Source organism: Ochotona princeps, chromosome 14 (assembly GCF_030435755.1).
Source record: "Ochotona princeps isolate mOchPri1 chromosome 14, mOchPri1.hap1, whole genome shotgun sequence".
NCBI classification, from domain to species: domain Eukaryota; kingdom Metazoa; phylum Chordata; class Mammalia; order Lagomorpha; family Ochotonidae; genus Ochotona; species Ochotona princeps.
In genome coordinates, this window is record NC_080845.1 from 33,951,761 (window position 1) to 33,976,376 (window position 24,616).

At 44.4% G+C, this 24,616-nt stretch overlaps 1 protein-coding gene across 1 annotated transcript in view; it reads right to left on the reverse strand.

The window, feature by feature from the left end:
- ACO1 (aconitase 1) overlaps positions 1-21,346 on the reverse strand; it is a 67,325-nt gene extending 45,979 nt beyond the window's left edge. The window contains exons 1-3 of the mRNA XM_058672518.1: positions 21,226-21,346; positions 1,899-2,017; positions 131-299 (exon numbers count right to left, since the gene is read on the reverse strand). Coding sequence (XP_058528501.1) covers positions 131-299; positions 1,899-1,995 — 266 coding nt within the window. The 5' untranslated portion in view covers positions 1,996-2,017; positions 21,226-21,346. The remainder of the gene's footprint in view (positions 1-130; positions 300-1,898; positions 2,018-21,225) is intronic.
- Between the last annotated feature and the right edge of the window lie 3,270 nt (positions 21,347-24,616).

Sequence of the window (24,616 nt, forward strand, 5' to 3'; positions counted from 1 at the left end):
TCTTCAAAGGTGTCTGGATGTGTGGGTAATAAACCACACAGTCACTGTAGGGTTTTTTTTTTTTTTTTTGGCTCACTTCTTGAAAGGCTGACAAGGGAGGCAGAGGAGAGGAAAGTGGTATCAGGCTCACGTAAAGTCCTGTAGGATGACACGGGCGGGTTTAAATGGCACTTCTATGTTCTTATGCTGCATGACATTCCAGTTTAAGATATTTTCAATGTCTTCTTTTTTAACCAAAAACTTGTCACAGTTCCGAACAGCTGCCTCCAGCAGAACTCTGACTGAAAATGGTAAGCGTCCTGCGAATAATAGGGAACAAACAAAACCATCAGGGCTCCATTAAAGCCAATTTCTAGATAAACTTGATACAAGACATCAGACTATTCACACATAGTGACCAACAGTTAATGAAGTACATGAATATGGAAGAAGTTTAGCAAATAGGTATCAGTAGGAATTGCCCACAGAGTGAATAATACTACAGATCAGCTTACTCTCTCATATTAAATGGCTGCTTTGCTTTGGATATCAACAAAATATATTTACACACATGTAGAATATTTCTTGTTAAAGCTTTTACTCAAAAAATAAGTGATCTTTTTGTAATTATTGTAATTAAGACCAAAGACCAAAGCACATCCATCTTTCAAAGGAAATACATGCCTAAAACACTGTGTAGCATGGCTACTAGAAACTGGAATTAAAGAAATAAATCTAATTTTAAAAAATAGATTTAATTTATTTGTCAAAATAAAAGTTTTACTTTGACACATGAAATTTACTGGTTGGGGTCTGGCACAACGGCCTAGTGACTAAATCTTTGCCTTGTATTTGCCGGGATCCCATATGGGTACTGGTCCAGCTCCCTGATGCTGGTCTGGGAAAGCAGCAGAGGATGGCCCAAAGCTTTGGGACCCTGAACCTGCATGGGAAGCCCAGAAGAAGCTCCTGGCTCTTAGCTTTGGATTGGCTTCGTTCCAGCTATTGCAGCCACGTGGGGAGTGAACCACAGACAGAAGATCTTTCTGTTATCTCCTTCTCTTCTGTATTTGTGACTTTCCAATTTAAAAAAAAATCTTGGCCCGGCGGTGTGGCCTAGTGGCTAAAGTCCTCGCCTTGAACGCACCAGGATCCCATATGGGCACCGATTCTAATCCTGGCAGCTCCACTTCCCATCCAGCTCCCTGCTTGTGGCCTGGGAAAGCAGTCGAGGATGGCCCGGAGCACTGGGACCCTGCACCTGCGTGGGAGACCTGGAGGAGGTTGCAGGTTCCTGGCATCGGATTGGCACAGCACCAGCCGTTGTGGCTCACTTGGGGAGTGAATCATCAGATGGAAGATCTTCCTCTCTGTCTCTCCTCCTCTCTGTATATTTGACTTTCAAATAAAATGAATAAATCTTAAAAGAAAAATCTTTTTTTTTTTTTTTAAAGAAAATTACTTATCAACATGGAAAATGCAAGCTAGAAAAAAACAATGCATAGGTAGAAAAAACACAGGATTTGGGATAAAGGACCTTTGTTCTTGTCCTCTGCTACTACCCATGCACTTGCTACTGAGCAGGTCTGTTTCACTCTTTGGGCCCCAGGTTCCTCAGAATTTCTTTTAGTCTATAAACATGACTCTGCAGGGATACTATTCAGATAAAATATTACACATGTATACACACTATCTACTATGTAGTGTTATAGAAACTACAAATTTATAGATAATCATTACCTACTTAAAAATGATCAATACAAGAAAGGCATATGTGAGTTTTGCGCTTAATCCAAGAATATTCATCCATTTTCTCTACTATTTCATATTTCAACACTCATAAAAATGGATTGTTAGGCAAATTGTTAGCAGTTTTTAATTGCTATTAAAGCAATAACTTCATTAAGCCATGTGCCTACCATATCTTGAATCTTCTAATTTATTCAAATTGAAGAATTTCTTTCCTGGCTGTGCAGGATCTAATGGCTCAGCAAGGTGTGCGAATGGGTTGTTCATGATTACTGATGGCCACGTGTCTCTGAAAAAGAAAGGGGACATTTATTTCTGTTTTGGAAACTGGATCTCATTTAACAACTATGATACACATTCACTTAAAGAAATCATTTCCTACAAACAGGGGGATGGAGACATTTACACAAATAAAAGAATGACATTCTTAGCAAACAATGATTTAGGCTAAGCCACTGGCAAAGCAAGCAATGGACTCTCAAGCATAAAACTTTAAGTTTCTTTTGTTTTATTTCTATAACTTGCCAACATTGTTCTACTGGTCAGAAACAAAAACATAAATGAAGGCTGCCTCACACAGTACATCTTAAATATAGGAACAGACTTTCCAATTAGATTTGTGGATTGGCAGGAGGTAAGAGTCCACAGCAGATGACACAATGAAACTATATAAACTTTGAACTTTGGTTGTAGCTATTTTCTGATGAATTTCCTGTTATAACAACCTCTGAAGTATTGTTAATAGTCCTGACCATAGGAACTGCTTGTCCTTCCGAATCTCTCCTGGTACTGGTATCAGCTGCCATTTGGCAGGAGAGAGGTAAGACATCTGATCCACTCTGGGCAATGGGCTTCTTTCTCTGGGGATACTGGATGAAACTAAAGAAAGTACTATGAGGTGCAGGAACATATTGTAGCTACCTACATACCCTAGGAATCTCAGAATTACCTGGTCATTTTGTTAATAACTAACTAACTAACTAACTAAGGATTCCCAAGTAAAACAAGTAACACCTCTTACCCCTTCATCTCCTGAATCACAATCGTTGAGAAAGGAGTCCAAAATCACCATCTTTAATCTCTAAGTTGATTCTAGCACATGTTCAGTTGAGAATCATAACTGGACACTATGCAATGCCAGGTGAGGGACATGTGCTAAATCAGGAGGCAGGGAGGCAGCACAAAAGATCCAGGAAACAAGAAGGGAACATTCTGGAACAGGAGCTAGACAACTTGACTAATTTCACAGACTGGAAGACAGATTTAAAGAGGTGACAGTGCTACTCTCCCTATGATTTGTCACCCATGCCAAAGCCCAGGCTTAACTATTTTTTTTTTAAGATTTATTTTATTTATTTGAAAGGCTGAGTTATAGAGAGAAGTCTTCCAACCACTGGTTCACTCCTGAAATTGCCACAACAGCCAGAGCTGAGCCAGGCTGAAGCCAGGAGCTTCTTTCAGGTCTCATATGTGGGTTCAGGGGCCATTTTGGGCCATCTCCCACTACTTTTCCAGGAGCATTAGCAAGGAACTGGATTGGAAGTAGAGCAGCAGGAACTTGAATCAGTCCCTATATGGGATGCCAGCCCTACTGGTCACGGGTTAATTCACTATACCAAAATGCCAGTCCTCAGACTTAAATCTTAACTCCAAACAGAAGCACTTGCAACACAGTAAAACTACTGTTCTGCCCACCTGGAAAAATGATCAATGGAAGAGTGGCCCACAGAGGCTATGGATGTTGCCCATCTGTGGCTACTGCAGCTTGAATAGGGTGTGTGCTTTAGTGGTTAGGATGTCACTTGGAACACCCACATCCTCTAAGGGAGTCTGGTTTTGCGTCCTGGCTCCATTTTTGATTCCAGCTTCCTGCTCATGTGCACTCTGGGAGGCACTGGTGATGGTTCAAGTATGTAGATCTCTGCCTCTCACATAGGAGGCTTGGACTGAATTCCATACTCCTGGCTTCAGCCTGTTCCAGCCTTGCCTGTTGCAAACCAACCAAAGAGTGAATGAGATGAAAGATCTGTGTATTCAAGCAATACCCTCAAGCATTCTCTATCAGGTTTTCCAAGATGATATCAAAAGGACATTCCCCATCCCCAGGTACTGATGTAGTTTGGTAGCTCGGAGTGTTCTCTGCACAATACAGGAGAAGAGAGAGGAAAAGGAAAATTATAAGCATTTGCCTAAATCACCTTACCCCATACCTCAACTCTCCACCCCATTCAATGGTCCTCATGGGCTTATATTCTTGTCAACTACATAAACAACACCAAAAATTAAATTAAATTTTAAAAAAGATGTGTGTGTGTGTCCGCCTCTCAAGTTGAAATAAACTCAAACTTACTTTTTTTACTGGCATCTATACCAACACTCTTATCTGCCTCCCCTCTCCCCTTAGAAACTAGCTAACTATTCAAAATCATAGCAATAAAGCAAATTCTACTTGAAGAGGTTGTAGGAAAGAGGAAATAATTAGTACTAATTACTACCATGTGCCAAGTACTTTACACTGTGATTCTCTATTCCAGCCCACATTTCCATAAAGGAAAGCCTATCATTATTCCCACTGAGCAGCTCAGAGGGATGGAAAAACATGCCCTAGGGAATACATCTAGAAGCAGTGAGGTTCTGAACCCTGGCTCTTTCCACACATATTCCTCTGCCACTAGGGCCTGGGACTGAAGAGAACCACAAGAAATCCTCAGTTTTAAATGCAGGAGGTGCCTCTACTATTTTCCAGAGTTCCCCAGCAGTTACATCTGATCTAGGCATTATCACATGTTCCTTGTCATTCTTTACCAGGCCACAGGTCAGTAGCAAACAACTAAAAACCAGTTTTGCTACAAAGTTGGGAAATAGCCCTCTATAAGCCTACAGGACTCTAGAATTCAGAACCACTTCGAAGTCCCACCCATAGCACCTTGACAGCAAACCTCCTTGCAGAAGTTTCTGGAGGTTTGGCAAGTCCAAGAGAAAGTCAAAATCAACCAAGGGTCTAGGTAGGTATGAGTGAAAAGATCTTTGGCTTGGGAATGGGTCCCAATCCTGAGAAGAATCTGGAATTGTCCATGTTTCCAAGGTCCACTTTTCCTTGGCCAGAATTCCACTCTTTCCCTAATTGTCAAGTGACAATATGCAACTGCAAACCACGGCCATGCAAACTCCGGAAGTACTCCAAAATCTGGGGTTTACTTGATCTAGTTACCCGACCAACGGGCTAGGGAGTCCTTCCTATTACCCCCATCCACAGAAACAAGGCATAATCCCTCTGATTCCTGCCTTCTCATCTCCCAGCCCTCCTCGGGCTGCTTGATTCTTACCTCTTTCCTGAGTTCTATCTGATCCTATTCAATAAAAACAAAGGAGAGGAATGAACATGGAGAGTTCATGCAGGTTTTGGGGGAGGGATGAAGCGCTATCCTAGCTTATTTTTTTCCACACATACACTTATATTTTGTTGGAAGGGAAAAAAGAGTTAGCAATCTATTCCTGTGGCAGGTTTTCTGATTTCACAGAAAGGGCTGAGCCTGCACAAAGGCAAGAGGAAAGAAAAAAGGAAGAGGAAAAGAAAGTATGGGCAATGTTCTCTTCAGCAGTGACGCTGGAGCAAGCACTCAGAACTCATCCTTCCTGCTTGCTCGTCAGAACGCTAAGGACTGCTGAATGTTTGCTGCCAACCACTGAATCAAGTAAAGTAAATCCACAGTTCTCAAACAAAAGGACTCAAAAAGGAGATACCAGCATTGTGCCCAAAACTCTTCACCTACCTATATTCTGAAAGACAAGACTATTAGGTAGAATAATATTCTTCAAAGCTAACCTATCCAGAAATACCAGCTAGGTGACTTAATGTTAAGATTCCTACGAGCCCATTTTGTGCATGGAAGAGTGGGAATGGGGAGTGGAGTGTATTACCTCCAAGTCTTAGATTAAAATACTGAATAGTAGGCATAAATAGCCTGGTCCAAGATGGTTACTTAGCAAATAAATCACACTTCCCGTAAAACTGTAAAACAGTAAAGTTCTGAGCAGGGATTCCATAGTCTTGCTACCTGCCATTAACCTCATTGTCAGTTATCATCAGATGACCTGGAGCTCTGCCTTCACTTCTGAGTATCTGACAAAATAGGACACCTTGTCCTTAGAAGCTAAAGAGGCAATGAGAGAAAATCAGAGATTGTCCAGTTTTGTGTCATGAACCTTAGAGATGAAACCACGAAGCTACTAGAAGAAAAAAAGAAAAACACTTCAAGGCATAGGCAAAACAAACAATTCTGGGGAAAGACCCCCAAAACAAACAAAACTTACACAAGAGAAACAAAACTGCATCATAGAAGCTTATGCACAGTAAAGAGATAACTGAGGAATAGAGAAAATGTCTCAAAGTAGTCTTCTGGTAAAGGACTAGCATCCAGAATATACAAGGAACTCAAAAGCTCAACAGAGAAAAGCCCAAAGCAGTGAAGAACTGGGCAAAAGATGTGAACAGACATCTCTCAAAAACAAACAAAAATACTAAAAGCCCCAAAATACAAGAAAAAATGTTCAGTATCAATAGCTAGCAGAGCGATGCAATCAATACCACCATTAGGCAGGGCACATCAGTCACAGTACCTATTACCAAAAAGAAACTTAACAGAAGCCTGCAAGGGTGTAAAAAAAGGGGATCCCTGTACACACTGGAAATGCAAATCAGTATAACCATATGGAGAACAATATGAGGGTGCCTCACAAAAATTACAAATAGATCTACCATGCGACTTGTGTATGTACAGGAAGGAAATAAAATCAGCATATATGAAGACATCAAAGCACTCCAATGTTCATTCATCCCAGGCAAGACATAGAATCAACTTAACTGTCCATCCATTGATGAATGAATAAGAAGCATACAGTATTTAACCAGAAAAAAAAGAATGAAAAACCATTATTTGCAGCCAAAATATATGGAACTGGAGGTCACCGACATAAGGCAGGCACACAGACAAATACGACATGTTTTCTCTCAAAGGTGAAAGTCAAAATAAAAGTTAATCTGAACTCAAAATATTGGTGACTAGAGGCTGGCAAGAGTGGAGGGAGGTCACAGGCAGTCAGCTGGAGGAAAGGGAGTCTGGTGTCCCACAGCAGTGTGTGACTAGAGGTCATGCTTCTATGTCATACACTGTACAAAGAACTGGAAGAGAGGAGCTGGTAGACTCCAAACAAAGAAAAAGGCAAGAAAGATTAACTGTTTTATTCTATTTATGTGGATAAAATACTGCACACTGTACCCAATAAAAGTGTACCAGTAATGCATGCTAATTCAAAATTCAACCAAAAATAACTAAAAACCCAAACCTTACAGTTTATATAGCATTCTCCTGACAAGGAAATACACACTGAAAACAAAAGTGATTGCCTATTATTTTAGATAAGCCCAAAATGCCTCTTATTCACCAATGCAGTGAAACCATACTGAGGATTGCTTAAATGGTTCCTATGTAGCTTCAGATGGACAGCCTGGTACTTGCTTCAAATGCACCAGTGCAAGCAGCCCCTCCCTTCTTGGCAGGTCCCCAGCTCCTTTCAAGCCCCTTCCAGTCCCAGCAGGACATCAAACTTGTTGAACCACACTTACTTAGATCCTAAGAACTTTAATAATGCTATGATGCTTTAAAAAAATGCCTGTTGTAGAAACTAAAGAAAATTCAAATGAACACAAAGAAAAGTCCTCTGTAATAAGGTAGTTTACAATTTCACTAATTGTGACTTTTAAACACTTGGATTTCATGGACAAAATAAAAAAAAAAACAGACCTCACATTGCTTTGCAGATTTTTTCATTCAGCAACTAACCACAAATATTTTAATAGAGTAATTATGTCATCTTTTACATTACTGTTAACTATACCATCAAAATCTATCATTTACTGATACGCAACGATTTCCTTCAGGGCTTAGGTTGTTTCCAGTATTACCATTCAAACAAGGCTGCGATCCTTGCACAGCACAGCTCCAGTAGGTTCTGCATCTATCCCCTCAGATTTCTACCTTTCAGCTCCAAGAAGCAATTCAGCTGAATGAAAGGTTTACGTTCCGTTTATTTTGTTACCGATCACCAGGACATCTGGCAAGGGTACTAATTAATTGATTCTTCTCTGAAGCAGTGAATGAGGGTGCCTAATCCAGGAAATATAATTTGTTTTTACCTTTGGCAAACTGATGAAAACACCCATTTTGGTATCTCCCTAATCACTAGTGGTGTTAAGTGATTTTCCATTTCTGTGTTAGATATCTGAGTTTCTTCATTTGTAAACTGCCTGTCTGCCAGACGGGTCAAACTGGCGACACTAAGATGGCCTCAGTGACCAAATGTTCTCGGTGACTGATTTACTGGTGTGGTTGAGACTCAGCTCCGTAACCCCTGGAGGGGGCTGGCATTGGTCTTGAGACATGAAGTTTACAACATTTCTTCTTTATGAATGACCGACAAGTTCCAAAAGCTATTGCACAATTTGACCTCAGGCGTGGGTATGTCATGAGCCTCCATGGTTATAACATAGATAACAGGCTGATCAGCTTAAATCATGGGCAAAATCCTCACTGGGGTCAGTGATCTCGTCTATGCATGAATCCAGACTGAATACGCAAGCCCGGTAACAGTCTTGCAAGCAGATTTTGTGAAGGAGACTGAGCACAGAATATGGATAAATGCTAACCCAACCTTCTTGTTAGAAACCACACTGGACCACACAACCAGGTGACAGTAAATAATGTTAGTATTGGCACCTCAAAGCAAGGCCATGGTTTGGTGTTTATCTGTCTCATTCAGATTCACAGAAATATTTTAGTTGATTGACATTAGCCAAATACCAATGATCAGACAAATACAAGATTGCTCTCTTAGAGTGTCTAATCAGTCTCTGGAGTATATAAATGTACGATTCTGTTGCTTGATTCTACTAGGCTGCCTCATGATAAAAAGGCACAGATGTCAGCAGGCCCTACAATGACCAGGGATATTTTCAGTTAGAGGGAGTGGAAAACAGTAATCTTGCAGAGCAGAACTCCTGTCTGTAGCAGGTGAACACAGCTTGAGTGTGTGGCAGGTATGGTGTTAGGTGGTCAAGTTCAGGGAATATAGTACACGCCAGTTCCAGGAGGAGCTTGTACAGTTTCAAAGAGCCTAGAGTTGATATGTTTAGGACCCCTAAAACAATAAAGGTTTTTAAAATCTATGTACAATACCAGAAAGAGATTTCTTCTGTACTTTATGTGTTTGCCAAACCCTTCTTCCTTCCTCGCTTCATCCTAAATGTGTGTGGTTTCTAACTCCAAAGCTCAAGCAGTAGTCATGTGTCTCTACAGTTTCAGTTCACTCTAAATTAGCTTCTTTTTTTTCTTTTTGCTTAAAGAGAAATTGGCTCCATTCTGAAACTGACTGTTGTATATCTAAACATTGTTACTTATAAACAACATTTTTTTTTGGTCAAGAGTAAGATTCCAATAATGCTGTCCATATAAGTATAAACATTAAGGTCAGAACCATCCAGACCAGGGAACTCAGTATGGCCTGCGAAGTTGGCTCTCACAGGCAGAGGCTAGAAATATTAGTTCCTTGCTCTATTAAATAAAAACACATGGAAAACTAGCCTAAATACTTATGAGATTTCCCAGAGACTAGGTCACCTCTTTGGCACATTAAGCTCTTGCATAAAAGTGATTTCAGCAAAATAAAAATTCATTAAATATGACACTTAAAAGAACTATGCGGGAGAGGCCTTAAGAACATCTATTTCATGAGACGACAGAAAAACAAAAAGTGATGCAGGAGGGTCTGGGAGCGAGAACAGCTTCATGACAACACAACTCAATCCATCAACACATTTTCCTTGAGCACAAATCACACGGAGCATGCACTGCACCTTGGAGATGAGTCAAACTCCACCTTCCGGATCGAAAGCTTAGCCATCACACAGTAACTTGTCCATTATTGCTAAAATTTTAAGTTATGAACCTCTTTTCTCTCAATTTTCCATCCTATTCTAGATAACTGAGTAGAAAGTTACATACATAATTCTTGATTTTCTTTTAAAGCTATAATGACTGTTAAATGACTGTCATTTTCACCTAGCCACACAGCTTTTCTGTGTATTAGTTTCCCAATATATAAAGATGTCAATTTTTAAAGTCCTAAGTAACAGACAAAATGAGTCATTTGTTTAGTGTATATTTATCCCAAATGTGTAGTATGTGCCAGGAATTACTCCAGATGCTAGGGATATGAAACGAGAGACAAATCGCCCACCCTCACAGTACTTTCATTCTTATGGAGCAGGACTGACTATACGAACAAATGACCAAGACCTGTCGAGTGGACGAAGCAAGGCAGATACTGTAGGAAGTGCAGAGACTGTGAGAAATGTTAAGAGATCAAAGACATCAGTGACATGGAGTCACTCAAGTTGAGCCATGGAGCAAGCAAAGGGACGAGCTATCTAGAATATGAGGAAGAAGACAGATCATGAGCAAAGGCCCTGAAGTGGAAACATGGTAATGGCCAGGCCACAAGGAGCTCTGACAGTCACTACAGGAACTCTGACAACCTACAAAGTCCTGGTTGTATTCTACATTTAAACTGTAGGTTTCCAACATCCAAATCTATTGCAGTTTGACAAGAACTGAAATCATAATATGGAAGTATTAAAGTACACTTATAAAGTAGCTACTTCCAGAAATCTTACCTTTGTTTCCTTCAACTTCAGTACGAAGAAACACTGGAAATTCTTGGCATGTATTACAAAAACCACCAGGACTCAACTGCACACAGCCACAGTCAAAAATAATGGTCAGGATCTGGAGCCTGGGGCAATGCCAGTCATAGCAGTGCCTGGCTCAGCAGCCTCTGCCTTTCTAAGGTTCCCTAGGTCTGAGCTCACTGGTCAAGAGGGAATAGTGTGTCAAAGAGAAAGACTTATATAGCATGCCCATTGGGCTCATCTGTCATCAGCAACAGCATAAACTCAAAATCCAGAAACACTCATTTTTTCCTTTTTAGTATCACCATGAACTAACAAAAGGCAACGTTTCACAAAAAGTCTGGGTGAATGCCAGTATTTCTAAACCCCAGAAAAGAGCTCAGAAGAAAAACTTATTCATGGAGTCAGAAACCTGTGGCCAAAAAGTAGAGGAAGCGCAAGGACACGACTCCTTAGAACCCTGCTGGATCTTATCTAGTCTCTTCAGTTAAGGTCATTCCTGGCCAGTTCTCAGTTTATGGGGCTCCAGGCACCAGTGGGGGTTAACGACAGCTAGCCAATTGGATATTATTGCAGCCAAGTTCTAAGAGTAGAAGGAACAGAGAGCAAACTATCATTTGGTTTCTTTTCTTTAAAAAAAAAACAGTTTTTGTTTGTTTTTGAAAGGTAGAGTTATAGAGAAAAAGAGATTTGGAGAGATTTTCCATCTGCTGGTTACTTCCCAAATGGCCACAATGACTGGAACTGCTTTCCCAGGACATACGCAGGGAGCAGGATTGTAAGTGGAGAAGCAGGAATACAAACCAGCACCCATTCAGGAGGTCAGAGGCTTAGCCTAGTAAGCAAACCCCCAAACTGCTGTTTTTAAAAGTATTACACAGCAGGTAGAGTTGAGATTTACTCTTTAACAAAGTCAAATGATTTTCCCAGTCTGTCAGATTCATTTCTAGGATCATGATAATGAAATTTTCTAACCCAAATCTTAGGAATCAGAAGGAAGGATGTCAGCAAAAAGACTAATACCAGAAGTTTCCCAGGGCCATCTTCCTCTGTGTGAATTCACCAAGTGTCTGAGGCCAACTTGATTTCAACAGGACTTCAGAACTTCCCGGACTCAAAAATGCCCAGGTTAATACAGTTCTCAGAAGCTTGGTGTATAAACCCACCACAAGGAACTGTTTACTGACAAACACATTCTTGGGCCCGGCGCAGTGGCCTAGCGGCTAAAGTCCTCGCCTTGAATGTGCCTGGGATCCCATGTGGGCGCTGGTTCTAATCCTGGCAGCTCCACTTCCCATCTAGCTCCCTGCTTGTGGCCTGGGAAAGCAGTCGAGGACGGCCCAAAGCCTTGGGTTCCTGCACCTGCGTGGGAGACCTAGAGGAGGTTCCAGGTTCCTGGCATCGGATTGGCGCGCACCGGCCCGTTGCGGCTCACTTGGGGAGTGAATCATCGGACGGAAGATCTTCCTCTCTGTCTCTCCTCCTCCTGTATATCTGACTTTGTAATAAAAAATAAATCTTTCAAAACATTCTTTCCCACAGTGGGACAGCAGTTTGGTTATAACTGGGGTCAGGTGGAGGCATGTTAGGAGAACTGGAAAGCAAACTCAAGTCCATTACCTTCTTAACCAAGTATGCCCAAATTTGATCCTAATAACTCACAGTCATGGCATCTGTATGTCACTCTGACTGCCCTAAGTTGGAGATGTGACAATTAACAGAGCAGCATCAGCTCTGGATACATCTGGTGCCTGCACATGGATAGACTTGATACATATCAACCAGTGGGATGAAGGCATGACACTCCCTAACTTCAGTCACTCACAGGCAGGGCAGCCAGCAGTGCTGCTGCAAAAAGAAGCATCAAGGGAGAGCACCAAATCCAAAGTGGGAGGGAGTCAAAAGGCAACATTATGCGTTAAGGCTTTCACAATTATGCTGGGGTAGAGAGTCAAAACACTCTGGGTAGCGAAAACTATGTGGCAGCACTAAAACATTTCACGTGGCTGAAGATCTAGAAGCGTGTTGGGAAAGGCTAAGAGCACAGGGATGTAGCATGGTCCACACCATAAGGAACCTCACTGAAAGATCTAGACTTCTATGGACGACAAGGATTCAAAGCTGCAATGTTCAGGACCAGATGGGATGTTCAGAGATCACTCTGGTAACAGCACACACTGATGCTATGACAAGAAAGCAGGATGCAATGCTATCAGTCACAGGAGGGACAGGGTGCAGGGGGGCAAAGACCCCAGGGAAGAGTTAGGAAAACAGAACAGGTCGGGGAGGTATAGGACCACTCCAATGCTTGTCATGTGGGCAAGCTGAGAGTCATTGACCAAGATGGCAAACAGAGATGCTGGCTTCAGGACAGCCACTAGGTAACTGCATCTGCGGCCTTAAGGACCCAGGAGGTGGGCTAGACAAGGAGTCAGGAAAACAAAACCGGACAGCAGGCATGTGCAGAGATTAAGGTGTAGTGCTGTCATTCTAGAAGCAGTGACACCAGGAGTCCTGTGTGGGCCTAGGAGTGCCAGCCCCTCATCCACACTGTCCTCCAGTAACTTGGCAACAAAAGCATCATAGTCCCATTTTATTTGTGAGCAAACAGCATAGGAGGCATTAAGTCATTTACCAAAGCTTATAAGGGACCAAGCTGGGGATCAAACATGAGCCTCCTGATGCCAGAGTCAACTCTCTTGCAACATGCCACCACCCAAAAAGCAACCAAAGAGACAGCATTTATAGTCACTGCACATATGAAGGTACATCAAAAAGTTCAGAGAGGGCCTGGCACTATAGCGTAGTGGTTAAGGTCCTCGTTTTGCATGCCTGGGATCCCATATGGACGCCGGTTCTAATCCCGCCAGCCCCTCTTCCCATCCAGCTCCCTGTTTGTGGTCTGGGAAAGCAGTCGAGGACGGCCCAAAGCTTTGGGACCCTGCACCTGCGTGGGAGACCTGCAGGAGGCTCCTGGTTCCTGGCTTCGGACTGGCATAGCCCCAGCTGTTGCACTCGCTTGGGGAATGAACCATTGTACGGAAGATCTTTCTGTCTCTCCTCCTCTCTGTATATCTGACTTTGCAATAAAAATAAACAATTCTTTAAAAAAAGTTCAGAGAAAATTAGTTAAACGGTAAGATTTTGTGAAAAGAAACGACTGAAATTCAGTTTTTCACAAAACATATTTGTCATAAACTTCCTGAAGTCACCTTCTTCATCAAGATCCAAATAACCGGATTTTAAAAATGAAATCTCACTTTAAAACAATCTTCAAACTCTCAGATTAGCCCCAACTTCCTAAAACATTCTTGATTTGGACAAACACGGTAGGATAAGCCACTTTTAAGAGAATGGATTTATGAGAATGGTCTAAGCATTACCAGCATTTAGAAAATCACTGGTTCCTTATTTGAACAAAACGCTTTGTGAAACAAAACATCAGAGCCAGTGCTGTGGCACAGTGAATTAGCAGCAGACTGCAAGGCAAGTACCTTACATCAGAGTGCTGGTTTGAGTTCAGGTTTTTGATCCAGCTTACTGGCTCGCTCCCTCGAACTTCTCCTGCCCACCTCTCCATCCCCACCCTTCCCCAGATCACTCTTTAAGCTATCTGAAACAAATCTTAAAAAAAAAAAAAGTAATAGCCAGAGAGCCCATCTTGAAGCTGGTCTCAATCTCACCTCCATGCAGAATGCTACATTTGATTTGTCTGGCCTACCATGACTTGCCCATGGCAGATTCTTGACAGTCACTTGTTCTCCTCTTCTCAACCAAAGCTCAAACTTGGTAAGCAACAGAGGACATCATATCTTAGAGTGGTATTTTTTCACGATCTACGTCTTAACTTGTGTCTTGCTCTGTAACTCTACAGTAACGGTCACAGACAGGATGATGAAGAACAATTAAGTGCTCCATACACATCTGCCTGAGCAATGTCCAGGCAGGTCAGAATACCTACAGACTCGCTCAGCCAACATTCTCAGATTAGGACAGGAGAATGAGAACCACAGCATCCTTCATGCACAGTCTTGCTATCTCATGAGATAACTTTTGGCAATAAAGACTAAAGCAGAACAACTGGCTCAGAGAGTGTACCATTTCAGAAGTTCTAAATAGGTTAGGGGGTACAAGATACATCTTCCAAAAACATGTAACACTTAGAAAAATGGCTTCATGTATTTGCATGTTTGCAACATCTAATCCCAAAGCTCCTCAGTTTCATATCTGCACTTAAAATCAGACTCTGTTCTGTTGCTGGAGACAAGATTCCCTTTAGCATCCTAAGCCCTGGGCTATTTCAGCGCAGATGTAAGGAAGCAAAGCCTGTGTCTGCCCTGGTGACAGGGACTGCTGGAAAGCACAGCACACTGGGTATCCGTGAGCTGCTACAGACTCATTTCATAGTGCATCACAAGCTCTCACATGCAGCCTGTAATCTATACTTTAAAACAACCAATATGCAAAGCATAGTCAAGAATCACTCTTGGGACAGGCATCTGGCACACTGATTAAAATGCTGCTTGGGACACCCAAATCCCAGCAGGTGTTTGAGTTCTGGCTCCACAATTGATTCCAGCTTCCTGCTAACTGGCACCCGGTGACGGCTCGAGTACATGGGTCCCTGCCACTCACACAGGAAAACTGCAAGAGTGCAGAGCTCCTGGGAGTGAACAGTAGAGGAAGGATTTCGATCTCTCTCTACCACTCCCCACCTTTCAAACAAAATGAAAGCACAAATAGTCATAAAAGAAAACAGCATCACACTTGACCATTAAAGTGATCCAATGTATCTGGCTTTATTTTTTCAGGTCTTTTTCCTGGGGTGGAGAGGCTTGGTGCGGGTGGAGGAAGGGGACATTTTCTAAGATCAGAGAAGATATAAAGTCCACCGATATCAAAGAAAAACTGACAAAAGATCATAAACATTTTTCCTAAAAAGTATTAGGAAAACTAATACTAACTCAGGTGAAGACACTGTTTGTAAAAATCCTTTAAAATCTTTTAAGATTCCCCTTAGTATCATAGAAATATTCTTGGCACGTGACAATACCTGAAGTTTTTTTTTTCCTTTAACGTGGTGATGAGTTTCTTTCATTATCAATTTTCTTTCCCAGTGGGCTTTATTAATTCAAACTAATTTTAACCTGCATTTCTTGAGTGTCTCCTTTGCCCTAAGAATTGCTAACAACCATGGAGATAAGAAGGGACACTCTTGATATGAAGATGACAATTTCACAAGGAGCCTGAGATGAGCACACAATGACTATAAGGTACAAGCTGTAAGGGAGAGTTGTTAAGGAAAATGGCAGCTTTAACTTCCCAAGAAGGAATCATGAAAGGAAAGATGGAATTAGACTAGCAGGCAAAGAGAAGGGTAAACGCAGAGGCAGAGAAACAGGGCCATTCTGTAATTCTGTCTAGCCAACATCAGGGCAGAACAGAGGAAAAGTTGTTACAGCAGTCAGTAAACACCAGCTACGAAAAAATGAAGATCAAGCCCCGCCAAAAGGACAAGTGAGGTGGATGGGCTATTCACGTTCCTAACCACAGAAGCCAAACCCTTCTACTCTCCTCCTCACTCCGAGTTTCTAATAAACATAGCTAAACAGAGGCCGGAGCGGTAGCCTAGTGGCTAAAGTGCTTGCCTTGCACACTCCCGGGATCCCATACAGGCGCCAGTTCATATCCTGGCTGCTCCACTTCCCATCCAGCTCCCTACCTGTGGCCTGGGAGGACAGTCAAGGATGGCCAAAACCCTTGGGACCTTGCACCCACATGGGAGACCCAGAACAACCTCCTGGTTTCTGGCTTCGGATCAGCTCAGCTCTGGCTATGGTGGCCATTTGGGGAGTGAACCAACAGACAGCTCTTTCACTGTCTCCTTTTCTAATTCTGACTTTCCAATAAAAACATATAAATCTTTACCAAAAAAAAAAAAATAGTAGCTAAACATTAGAAACGAAGACCCATAGATCCAGAGAAATGACTGGCTGATGGCTTCTTGGGAGCTGGTGCTAATCCTATGAAGAACTTCTAACTGTCAGCTGAGGGAGAGGGCTGGCGTGTAGGCATGGGGAAGTAGACACAGCACATTGTGACTCCCATGATCAGGCTGTCTGCTTCCAGTTTTTGCTTCCCCTGCCTCACACTCCTTGTGTTTCCACTTGCCACTGGGACAAAGACAGCAGCAGGAGGCTGCCCCAGCATTCTGGTGGTCAGTGTGGAGAAAAATAAAGAGGGGTTGGCATTGTGCTGTAGTGAGTTTAGCAGCCACCCACAGCATCCACACCTCACAGTTAGAATCTTGGCTCTTTCGCTTCAGATTCACTTCCCAGCTAACGTGCCTGGGGAAGGAGCAGAGGATGGCTTAGGTGCCTGGACCCCTGCCACCCACCCAGGAGACCGGAGACCTGGCTTCCTTGCAACAGTTGGGGAATGATTCACCAGATGGAAGATTCTATTTCTCCCTCCCGTTTTATAACTCTGCCTTTCAATTAGATAAAAATAAAGCAAAATAAAAAGAGCAAAGAAAACCGGAGGCACTGTGTTCTCAATGTCTTAAAATTAACTGTAGGCATTAATTTTGGTCAAACCACATTTAGTATTTATTCTGTTTAGAAAATGCTGATGGAAATCTATAAAAAAAAACACAACAGAAATCCAAAAAGTAACTGTTCTACACCAAAACCACAACTCCCCTGCTTAGGTACCTTGTCTGTGCACATGCGCACTCACACATCTGCACGTGCCGTCTTTAGGAACGCGGGACCACAGGAACAAGTCCTGTGGAACATTGCTTTCAGTTTAAAGTCTACAACAGTTTAAAGTCTACACCTGTTTAAGGGTTATATTCTCTGATCTCGGACTTCTGACCTTGGACAGAGTTTAAGTCAAACATTAATATGTTTCTTAAAATGAGCTGATCAGAGATGGTTCTCTCCAAATGTTAAGTTAATAAATACTAGCATTATATATGCCAGCTCAGAACTGTGCTGTGACAAATCAACTTATCTCACAGGAAAAGGGTGGTGGCAAAATTCTTACCAGAACCCTTCCTTTTTTCCCTTTTAAAGGCATTAGTTGTTGGGATTCCTTTTTTCTTTGTTTTTTTGTTTGTTTGTTTTGTTTAGTCTCATTCTTAAGTTGTAACAGTATTTATAAACCTTGCAGGATAGGCAGACATCTGGTATCACAAAACAGCAAATAAAACTTCCTTTTGGGGCTGCCACAATGGCTCAACTGGCTAATCCTTTGCCTGCAAGCACCAGGATCCCATTTGGGTAACCATTTGTGTTCTGGCTGCTCCACTTTCCATCCAGCTCCCTGCTTATGACCTGGGAAGGTAGCAGAGGATGACCCAAGGCCATGGGACCCTGCATTCATATGGGAATCCAGGAAAAAACTTCACTGCAGCCATTCTGGGAGTGAGCCAGCAGATGAGCAGATGGAGGATTTTTCTCTCTGTATCTCCTCCTCTGTGTAAATCTGCCTTTCCAAAAATAAATAAATAAATAAATAAATCTTTAAAGTGGAAAAGAAAACTTCCTTTTACCACATTTCATTACCCCAAACTAGCTAAGAGGTATGTTTGTTTTCCAAATATTTTGAGGCTATTTTAAAAACATGGAACATCTAATCATATACACACACCCTTTATATATACATATGAATATACAAACACATACAACGTGTAAAATAAACATGACGAGGATTTTCTTTCTTTTCTTTTTTTAAACCAACAAAAAAACCCTTGTCCTTGACCATGGAATCAGGACAGCTGTGAAATCCAGGACAGGTCTTGCATATGGACACCCCAAATTCCCACATTTGCAAGGCCACCTATCCGGGTAGAATGTCTGGAAGGGCTGCAGGAAGGGACCGGAGGAATAGACTCTCATTTGCCATCCAGGGTCGTGTCTTTCAAGCCAGAACATGCCTGGCGCTAAACAACCTACTATGGTTTCTTCCACACTGGATTGGAAAATTCTAAATTCTTGGCAGCTCCTCCTGCCACTTGGTCACCTTGTAAATCCAAGCCCTGGGATTCATGAATATAAAGCTCTAAACAAATTTCTTGTTTATACAACAACCACATTGAAACACGGCTCCTGTTTCGATATTCTAGGACAGAAGCTTACAAACCAGTCTAGTGCTTGGTACAATCAATACAGCTTTAATGGAACAAAACCACGTTCACTGGTTTGCAAACTGTCTACAGCTGCTTTCCCAGGGCAGCTGAGTCGAGTAGCGGCAATGGAGACTGCCCCACTACAGAAAAGGTGTGCTGAGCTAGTCTAGGATATGGTGAAAACATACTGTCTTCTCTATTAACATTTTTGGAGGATTTCAATCACATACCTTATATCCAGGGTGTCCATCCAGTCTAAAAAGCCAGTTTGCTAATGAAAAACAAATCGAAAAGCACCTTGATTCTGTGGCACTGGTGTGTCAGGAAAACATTTAACAACTCACTCTCCACAGGGGAAAAGGCCCTCCTTGGTAGCATCTGCCTATTTCTACAGTGTAAATGTTCCCATTGTGGCCTACTTCAAGGTGACAGTCACACAACTGAGGAGCCAGCTGCACCTGCTCAATGATCCAGCCCCTCACTGCAAAGTCAAAGATGCTCCACTTGGAGAGTGTCCTATCCAAGACTGGGCCAAATTCTCATTCGGAGCCTGGCTGTGTCACTGAGAGCTACTTCCTCCAGAAAAGCCAGAATAAGGGAAACCAGGCAAAGAAGTTCTATGCTAGAAGTTCTATGCTTTTACCATCATCATCACCGGGCAAGACTCTGGTCTCGCATGCGCTTCTGAAGCACATTGCTGGCAGGGGTACTGCCCTTCACACGGGACCCTGCTGACAGCAGGCTGTCTCAAGCAGCCAGCAGCCAACCGAAGCTAGTACATACAAGCTCCAGAAAGCCAGCAGCTGCAGCAGCTTGTTCATTTACTGCTTCCTGGGTGATACAGTGGGTGGTAAACTAAAGAATAAAGGAATGAGACTCCATCATCCAAGTGCAGTCCTTAGGCAAAGAACACGGTGGGCACTCAGCATTGAGGGTCCACTCTCATCTCCCCCTTTGGACCACGCAGCCACACGTGTGGAAACATTTCTCAAGTATCCCAGCTGCTCCATTAGAACCTGAAAGACTAGTGGACAGAGGAACAAAAGGGAGGTCAAAGAATCTCCTTCCTTGGGGGAGGGGAGTGCGGGGTGTGTGTCTGTCTTGGGGGAGGGTGTGTGTGTACATGTATATATGCATGTGCACATTAATGTCTGTCTTGAACTTGGGCTAACAGAGCATGAAGCCAAGGAGTATCTGGTGACATATGTCACCTTCCCCACAGTAGGATGAGCACTCTTTTCTGGAAGGTGCTGGAAGCACCACTCCCAGGGACACATCTCTGAAAGGGTAGTCAGAATGGGGATCATATTCCAATAACCTCAAGGCTAGCCACTACACAACTGCCAACAGAAGGAAGGCAAAGTGTGTCTCCCAGTTATTCTAGAAATAACTTCTCCAGTACTTGGTAACCCTCACACAAACCCCTACACACTTGGCACGGTCTCACCAGAGGCATTACTCTGAACCCACAAGTCCTGTTAGGCAAACCACCAAAGGTATGGGGGAGCCTTGTCGGCTCCAAGAGGCCCATAAGACTGCTCATGACTCAGTGGGACACAGCGCTGTGCTTCTAAAAGGTCAGGTGTGGTCCCCCACCAGAGAGGTGAACCTTGTCCACGGCATGAGTGGTGTGCAGTCCCACACAGAGGACAGGTCACTAAAGAAATAGGTTCAGCCAACTAGCCTCGCACGCGCCACGTGGGGAAGGCACAGGTGTGGGGAAGGCACAGGTGTTGGCAAGGCGAAACCCCGCTCATCAAGACACTTCTAGCCCTTGTCAATCTCCTACCTTTCAGGAGCGCAGTGTGGAAAAGTCTGGAAGCTATAAGATATGGGATAAAGTCTTCTACTAAGCCTGACCCTGACCGTAAGGAAGTTTACAAAAATGTAAAACAAGGTCACAATTTTCAGGAACTTTCTGTTCCCCCAAAAACCTCACCAGTTTTCAGGAAGATACACTGATTTCCTTATTAAAGTTGAAAAAATATTTCTCAGTTTTACTTCTATACCGTTAAGTATTTACAGGCAGAAGCGACACCAGCTCCTTAGCGGACGAATTTTAAGAGTGTCAGGCAGTATTAAGCAAAATCGTTTGGAAACTTGTGTTCTGGAGGCTGGGGGCGGGGAGGGGGCAACCGCGGGAAGAATCTGGGCAAAGCACCCCAATCTCCAGCTTCAGTCTCCCAGGCTATTAAAGGTGCTCCGGGGCCTCTCCCCGGCGGACTCGATTTCCCTTGCTTTGCTGGTGCGGGGTCCGCACAACTGGAGCAAGGTCCCCCCTTCTCGGGCCACTCGGGCCTGGACAAGGACGCCCCAGTGGGGCCGGCCCCGCCTCGGGGCTCGGACTCTCGGGCGGGCAGGCACGCGCAGCCAAAGCCAAGAGGACCCCGGAGAGCCACGTCCAGTGCCCGAACCCCTGTCCCCCCGGAGCGACGCAGGCTGGGGACGGCGACAGGAGGTCTCCCCACCCCGCCCCGGGCCTCCCCTGCACTCGCCCGGTACCCCCAGGCCGGCCCGCTGCGCCTCGGGCGCGGGTGGAACAGGCCAGCACCGACTCCCCGGGGACCGGCGGGGCCGGCGCTCCGCCTGCGGTCGCCGGGAGCGCCGAGTCGGAACTCACCGCGAGCCGCTCCGTGGGGATCCTCCCGCGACCGACTGGCGGGGACGAAGCAGCGAGGCGCGCTCCCGGGCGCTGTGAGGTAGCGGCCGCCTCAGCCGCCTCAGCCGCCTCGGCCGCCTCAGCCGCCTCAGCCGCCTCTGCCGCCCTCCCGGGGGCCGCCGGACACAGCGCGAGCAGGGGCGGGGCCGGCGGCGGGCCGGAACCAGCCAGCACGGAGGCCGCCCGCCCACGCCCCGCCCCGGGGAGACAGGAAGGGCGAGGGCTGCTCCTTGTCCCGGCTCAGCCTGTGGTGGGGTCCCGGCCGCTGTGTGACTCTCTGTGGGGAAACTGCCCAGCTCGCGCTAGGAAGTGAAGCGGACGAGACGGGAAAGACGCAGCGATTTGTTGTTGTTAAACGATGGAGCCGTAACTGCTGAGGCCCCCACACGTGTCAAGTCGCCGCGCCGCGTTCCCGCTGGCCGAGCGTGCACGCGGGCAAAGGGCAGCGCGCGGTCGGGGTGGAGCGCCCACGTTTCTGTGGGTTTAAGGAAGGCGACACCGCTGTGTGTAAGCTTCCTGATACACCTGCCTCAAATCAGAGCAACGGCAAGCCGTGGGCGGTCCTGAGACCTGCTGTTGAAATAAGTTCCACATGGGATTAGAGCTTTCTAGGTGAAAGGTGCTGCGGTTTCCCACACTGAGGTATTTGGAAACATAACTCTCCTTTTTCCACTTTGAGTTGTTGTAGTTTCTTTAAGTGAGATTTTTCTTTTATTAACCAGACAGAAATCTGTCATCCACTGGTTCACTACTCAAAGGCCTTCAGGGGAAGTTTAGGGGCAAGGGACCTTCACAAGGCTGGCAGGGACCTGGGTAAGTACCGAGTTATCAACTGCTGCTTCCCAGGTGAGGTCAACCCGAAGCTGGAAGGAAGACCGTGGCCAGGACACTCTGATAATGGGATCTTAACTGTAGGCCAAAGATTCCCCCCAGCCCCCCATGTACTAATAGATCAATTGTAATGTTTAATCTTGAAGGATTCACTGTTGTATTTCCAGTATGGGAAGATGCTGTTTTTCCCACTCGTATCCCAGATGAATTGAGTGATGTTTCCTTAAGTTTCCACCATATGCTAGGGATGTATCAGAGGCCCCCAGTTGACTCATACCAACGGAGTCCTGTAAGAAAGAAAAGTTTCATATGTGGTCTGAGAACATACACATAACTGATCAGACTTGACGGAAAAGTATTAGGGAGAAGAGATTTTGGCACAGCAGGTTCGCACTGCCCGTGACACCTGCATCTGACATCGGAGCGCCTGTGATCAAGTGCCACCTCAATTTCCAACCCAGCTTCTGGGAGGCAGCGGATGATGGCAAGAGGACTTGGGCCCCTGCAGCCCACTTGAGAGACCCGGTTGCAGTTCTGGGGTATTGACTCCGCCTGGCCCATGGCTGGCAGGTGTAGGCATTTGAGGAGTGAACCAGTAGATGGAAGATATCTCTGTTTTTCAAGCACAATTTTTTTTTTATTATTATTAAATCAGAGCTCTAAAGGCAATTGAGATTTGTTTGTACAAAACTAGCCAAAATTACAAAGGAAACAGTTCCCACGTCACTGCACTGTGTTGCTCTTGGACATCCTAGTGACGTGCTGGCCAAGAATTCAGTGGCCTCTCCTGCCCTTGCTGACTGTTCTGTAGTACTTGACCCTGGCGATTAATCTTCCTTGAAACCCCAGCCGCCTTTTGGCTTTTGAGCCCTCTACTCCCATGATCCATCTCTTACCTCTTTGTTAGTTCTTTCTGAAGCTCCTTCACTGTCCTTCCCTTGCTTTTCATGGTGGATGAGTTTTGCTTGGTGCATATTCTCATAGTGCCAACTCTCTGTCATTCTTAGATGAAGCCCACTGTGTCTCCATCAGTGTCTTGCTGAACTTCTGATCCCCACTGTCTGTGTCCAGCCATTTGTTGCATCAAAATCCACTAGGTCCCATGTAAAATGGGGAGTTAGTGCCTCCCAACCCTGGTCATCCAGCCTGTTCCTCCTCCTGAGTCCCATACCTGGGACTGGATCTTACAAGGCTCAGACAGGGCCCTGCTAATGAGTACTGGTGTCACAATACAGGGAGGTTCTGCTAGGAGTCCCACAGAAGAGAGAAGATCGCTCAGATGTCATACCTTCCTGGGCACCACAGGGCTGTTCCAAGGGCCAGGGGCAGAGGGACTCCCAGGTGAGCTGATCTCACTCTTTCTTCATGATGCTCAGGGTACTCCAGCTGGGCTGGGGGAGAATACACCTGTCTGGCAAGGAGTGAGATATGAAGGGGATCTGGGATCCTTCAGTTCTTTTGACCGTAGGTCTTCCTACCACAGAAGTTTGAAATAAATGTTTTCTGTTCTAAAAGAAGAGCGACGTTCAGAATGAGAAAAGATGGATCCGAACCTCCCCCATTCCCTGTGCTCTGCCTACCACTTACTGAATTTCCATTCTCGCCTTTAAAAAAATAATACTTCTTTAATTTTTATTTGGAAGGCAAATTTACAGAGAAGGAGAAAGATTGTGGATCCGTTGATTCACTCCTCAACTGGCTACAATGCCTGGAGCTGCTGAGCCGATCTGAAGCCAGGAGCTTTTTCTGGGTCTCTCACATGGACACAGAGACTCGAGAACTCCAATCATCCTCTGTTGATTTCCCAGGCCATAAGCAGAGCTGAATGGGAAGTGGAATAGCCAGCACATGAAACAGTACCATTTGGGTTGCTAGCACCAGCAGGTGGAAGATTAGCTTGCTGAGCCACCTTTTTGGCCTCTCCAATCTTGTTTTTTTTTTTTTTTTTTTTAATTGCGTGTCTGAATCCTTGAGCTGCCTCCTTAGGGAACCAGAATTCTCTAGCCAATTGCTTATAATTGCATTCCTTTTCCCTTGATATAATAATAATAATAATATATTGTTTTCAGTACAATAACAACAATCAAATGTCACTAAATGTCCCATTTAATCTTTATGGCAAATATTAGAAGTTGGCAATACTGCTGTCGCTGTTTCATTGACTGGGAAACTGAAGTTCAGAGCAGTTACCTGACTTGCTTCAGGTCACACATTTGTAAATGGTGTTCCTGACTTTTCTCGCTGCTGGACTTGGGCTTTTCCCTTTTATGACAGCCATAAGGCACCCTGGAGTTGTAAGTTCTCTGCTCTTTGAAGGGAGGAAGGGCCTGCATATCTCAGGGTCAGGAAGGGAACTTCATTTAACCAGTTTGTGGTCCAAAATTGCTTATTGGTATTTTCAGAGCTGGTTCTCCCTGACTGCAGCGCAGGGATCCTTGCTACACCCTGAAATTCAGGTGCCCCAGGTGAAGCTGGTCTCATTCTGGGGGGAGGGAAGCACTGGGAATTAAGGGAGAATTGG